Source organism: Scylla paramamosain, unplaced genomic scaffold (assembly GCF_035594125.1).
Source record: "Scylla paramamosain isolate STU-SP2022 unplaced genomic scaffold, ASM3559412v1 Contig2, whole genome shotgun sequence".
In the NCBI taxonomy this organism is placed as follows: domain Eukaryota; kingdom Metazoa; phylum Arthropoda; class Malacostraca; order Decapoda; family Portunidae; genus Scylla; species Scylla paramamosain.
In genome coordinates this window covers 1,492,501-1,497,500 of record NW_026973667.1, presented here as the reverse complement: position 1 = coordinate 1,497,500, position 5,000 = coordinate 1,492,501, and the positions used below count along the sequence as shown (strand labels likewise).

General features: G+C 33.9%; 2 protein-coding genes across 3 annotated transcripts in view; one reads left to right on the top strand and one right to left on the bottom strand.

The window, feature by feature from the left end:
- The window catches only part of LOC135096033 (ubiquitin-conjugating enzyme E2 variant 2-like), a 6,959-nt gene extending 3,443 nt beyond the window's left edge, over nt 1-3,516 (bottom strand). Inside the window, exon 1 of the mRNA XM_063997229.1 lies at nt 3,345-3,516. Coding sequence (XP_063853299.1) covers nt 3,345-3,363 — 19 coding nt within the window. The 5' untranslated portion in view covers nt 3,364-3,516. The remainder of the gene's footprint in view (nt 1-3,344) is intronic.
- Nucleotides 3,517-4,573: 1,057 nt separating this feature from the next.
- Nucleotides 4,574-5,000, top strand: part of LOC135096032 (uncharacterized) — a 2,152-nt gene continuing 1,725 nt past the window's right edge. The window contains exons 1-2 of one of the 2 annotated variants that reach the window (XM_063997227.1): nt 4,574-4,654; nt 4,992-5,000. The exon at nt 4,992-5,000 is cut by the window's right edge and continues 1,423 nt beyond it. The gene's annotated coding sequence lies outside the window, so the exon portion shown is untranslated. Of the gene's footprint in view, nt 4,680-4,991 lie in introns of both variants that reach the window. The other variant, XM_063997228.1, reaches the window with a different exon arrangement.

Sequence of the window (5,000 nt, the reverse complement as noted above, 5' to 3'; positions counted from 1 at the left end):
GGGAGGGCCAGGGTGGAGGGTGACAGCTGGCCAACATGCAATGCACCACCACCACCACCACCACCACCACCACCACCAATCAATACCACAATGAGAGGCCAATTCTGAACACTTGTAATCCACTCCACACAACCCTTTCCCTCTCCCAACCTAACCTAACCTAACCTAACTTAACCTAGCCTGACCCATTAATATAGATCTCTAGTTAATCTGTCACTAGAACCTTAAAAACACCCTTAAAAACCTGTGTCACTTCAACTACAGCCTTTTAAGTGTGGAAATGTTGTTAATCTGTCACTAGAACCTTAAAAACACCCTTGAAAACCTGTGTCACTTCAACTACAGCCTTCTGAATGTGGAAATGTTGTTAATCTGTCACTAGAACCTTAAAAACACCCTTAAAAGCCTGTGTCACTTCAACTACAGCCTTCTGAATGTGGAAATGTTGTTAATCTGTCACTAGAACCTTAAAAACACCCTTAAAAGCCTGTGTCACTTCAACTACAGCCTTCTGAGTGTGGAAATCTTGTTAATCTGTCACTAGAACCTTAAAAACACCCTTAAAAACCTGTGTCACTTCAACTACAGCCTTCTGAGTGTAGAAATGTTGTTAATCTGTCACTAGAACCTTAAAAACACCCTTAAAAACCTGTGTCACTTCAACTACAGCCTTTTAAGAGTAGAAGTCTTGTTAATCTGTCACTAGAACCTTAAAAACACCCTTAAAAACCTGTGTCACTTCAACTACAGCCTTTTAAGAGTAGAAGTCTTGTTAATCTGTCACTAGAACCTTAAAAACACCCTTGAAAACCTGTGTCACTTCAACTACAGCCTTTTAAGAGTAGAAGTCTTGTTAATCTGTCACTAGAACCTTAAAAACACCCTTGAAAACCTGTGTCACTTTAACTACAGCCTTTTAAGAGTGGAAATCTTGTTAATCTGTCACTAGAACCTTAAAAACACCCTTGAAAACCTGTGTCACTTCAACTACAGCCTTTTAAGTGTAGAAATCTTGTTAATCTGTCACTAGAACCTTAAAAACACCCTTAAAAGCCTGTGTCACTTCAACTACAGCCTTCTGAGTGTGGAAATGTTGTTAATCTGTCACTAGAACCTTAAAAACACCCTTAAAAGCCTGTGTCACTTCAACTACAGCCTTCTGAGTGTGGAAATGTTGTTAATCTGTCACTAGAACCTTAAAAACACCCTTGAAAACCTGTGTCACTTCAACTACAGCCTTTTAAGTGTAGAAATGTTGTTAATAATTACTTAAAATGAATGAGAGAGAGAGAGAGAGAGAGAGAGAGAGAGAGAGAGAGAGAGAGAGAGAGAGAGAGAGAGAGAGAGAGAGAGAGAGAGAGAGGAATAAGACAATTTGAGAAGAATAAATAAAGATAAAGAAGAAAAATAAGAGAAAATGCAATGAAAGTTCCATTATAAAGACACTGAAAAAATAAATAAATAAAATATAAATAAATAAACAAAATAGACAAAAAAAAACAAGAAAAATAAGAAAGGAAAACAAGGAAAACAATTAATACTTTCACTAATACACAAAACAACAAACACAACAAATAAACAAACAAACAAATAAATAAACAAATGAATAAATAAATAAATAAATAAATGAGGAGAATAAGGAAGGCAATTAAAAAGCCATAGAAAATGTAATTCCCTAGAAAATACCATACAATTACATACATAAATTAAAGAAAGAGTTACATATATAATTACACGTCTCTCAAAAGGTAAATAAATAAATAAATAAATAAATAAATAAACAAAATAATTCTTAACCCCTTCCACAATAATAATAATAATAATAATAAGAAGAAGAAGAAGAAGAAGAAGAAGAAGAAGAAGAAGAAGAAAATAAGTAATAATAATAAAGAAATAAGGAAATAGAAAAAACTTGTGATAACTATTGAAAGGTATAAAGGAAATAACAGGAAAATTACAATAAATATATTGAAAAAAACAAATAAGACTGAAAAAAATAGAAAATACACAAAAAAATGAAAAAAATAAGGAAAAACACAAAATTAGAAAGAAATAAAAAAAATGAAAGACCAGGAAGGAAAAAAAGACAAAAATCATGAATTTAATGAAACAAAACAACAAAAAACAAGAAAAAAAGGAAAAATAAGAAGAAAAAACAAACTTTGGTACATTAAGTTAAAAAATAAAGAAAATAATAATGACAAATATAAAAAAATAATGAAAAACAAAAAAAAGGAAACAAAAACAAGGAAAATAAGGAAAAAAACACAAAATTAGATAGAAAACTTTAAAAAAATAAGATAAAATAGAAAAACAACAAAAATCATAAAATATAACAAAAAAAACAAAGAAACAAACAAAACAATTAAAAAACAAAAACAAAAAACAAAGAAAATGAAGAGAAATAAAGAAAAAAACACGAAATTAGATAGAAAAAGTGAAAAAAACATGAAAGACAAGGATGAAAACTACAATCATGACAAACATAATTAAACAAACAAAAAAACAAACAAAACAATTAAAAAAGGCAAAAAACACAAAGAAAAACACAAAAAACAAACAAACAAACAAGAAAAAGCCAAATTACTCAATAAAAAAAACAAAAAAACAAATAAAAAACACAAATAACAGAAAAATAACACACGATATTATAAAGACAAAAAAACAACAACAGTAAATAAACAAGAATTATCTATTAAAATACATCTATTCTCCCCTAAGAACCACACCCACCACACTGAACCCCCCAACACCCCCCCGGCCACCCCAGTCACCCCCAAGATAGCGAAATATAACGAACATGCGAAGAACAACAAGAATTTCAATTAACACCTTCGCTTATACGAAAAATAAAGAAAATAACAAAAGAACAGGGAAATAAGGAAGGAAATAAGGAAAAAATCGCGTATCTAGCAACAGAACACCACAGATTATAAAACCATAGGGAAAAAATAAATAAACTGATATCGGGGGGAAAAAAAACGAAATTAATGAAAGGAAAAAGGGAAAAATCAGGAAATGAAGAAATAATTGAGAAAAATATCAGAATTACGACATCCAGACGACCACACCCAAGAAAATACAAGGAAAATTCGATAAAAAAAACAAAATTATCACAAGTAAAGGAAAATATTGGTGCTGATACGATAAGGGAGGGGAGAAAACACTTAAACCACCATTTTAAACCACAGTAACTCCAACCTGGGCACACAAACACCCATAAAACAACAAAAAATACCTTGAAAAGACAGCAAACCGTGACCCAACGCCCCAAAAATCACTAAAATTTCTCCTTAACAAAATACACACGACCTTCCTTGCTGACGACCATATTTCCTTATTACCTGTGTTGGGCGCCGCCATTTTTCCTCCTATAGCACCCACGTCGCTCCTGGGGTGGCCTGCGGGCGTGTGCGGGCGTGGGGGGCGCGGGAGTGGGCGTGGGGGGCAAGGCAGCACACACACAGCCAGCACCGGTGTTGCCGCGAAATGGCGAGCCAGCAATGGGCGACTCTCCCCACTTGATCCTGATCTTGACTGGGAGGGGTGCTAGTTTTTACTTTTTTTGCAGTTTCGGTTTTTTTTTTTGTATTTTTTGGGGTTTTTTGTTTTTTTTGGAGGGTTTTAATAAGATGTGAAGTATGATTGATGATGATTATCTTTATTTTCATATATAAAAATGTTTGTTAATTGGTTAATCTAGTGGTTTACGTGTTTTTTTTAATGGTATTTCGAAAAGCGGGAGAAATGTTATTTTGAGTTTTTTTGGGTTTTGGGCTAATTATTGTCTTTTTGGGGGGTTTGGGGGTGCTAAAATATGGCTAATAATTCTTGCTTCTCTTTTAACACACAAAATAAAACCGGCTAGCCAATTAATTTAATGTTTTATATGTTTTTTTGACGAGTGTTTAAAATTTTGTCGTTTTTCTGCGTTTATATTTTTTTGTGGTGGCTTAAGAGAGTGCAAGATATGGTAAATAATTCCTCTTTCCCTTTTTAGACTGAAAAGAGGCGGATTAGTCAGTTAGTACAGTGTTTTGCTTATTTTAGTGACATTTTAAAGGGCGGGAGAAATGTTGGATGTCTTTTTTTTTTCTTGGCTATTTATTTATTTATTAAGGGAGGGGTTAAAAAGATGTAAGATATCATTAACAATACTTTCTATTTTTATACACAATATAAGCTTTTTAGCCAGTTAATTTAGTTTTTTAAGTATTTTTTGAGCGCTTTTCGAAGAGCGGGGAGAGCTGCTGGTATAGAGTTTTGGGAGTTTGAGAGGTTATCGGAGGATTTAAGTAGGGTGCAAAATATAAATAACAATGATTCTTTCTATTTCTATACTCAAAGAAACCTGATTAGTTAGTTATTTTAAGGTTTTACGTGTGTATTGACTGGCGATTTGAAGGATGCTTCTCAGTTTTTACATATCTATGGAGATTTGTGAGTTTCAAGAAAAAAACAACGAGAATAACAAATATAAAAATAAAAAAATAAAATATAAATAAAAAATCCACTTACAAAATATTACAAAAGATAATAATTCATAACATTGAAGTGATCATAAATGTAAACCCCGAGAGGTAAACAAACTTGATAACGCACGTGGGGGTTTTGGGTGTGTCTTGGTTTCCTGCCCTATTCCCTGCTTTCCTGTGTGAGTACCTGCTTGGGGGATATAGGTGAGCTTCATTACACCTGTGGGGACTTGCAGGGTGGAGCTGGTGGTGGGACGCGTGAAGGAACGGTAAATACTGGGACCTAATGACCGGCTTTACTCAATGCAGCGTTAGTGGCGGGCAGTGCTGTGGTATTTCAGTCCTGTGGCAGTGATGGGCGGGAATGGGCGGTGACTTTCGTGCCAAATCGCTCCCCGGAACAATTTCAACTGGAATCAAAGTGTGTGTGGAATTTTATTGACAGATTAATATAGATGTGTGTGTTGATAGAACTGAACTCTTGCAAAGCACCAAGCCCCTCTTATCTCCTTCCAGACTGAAAGA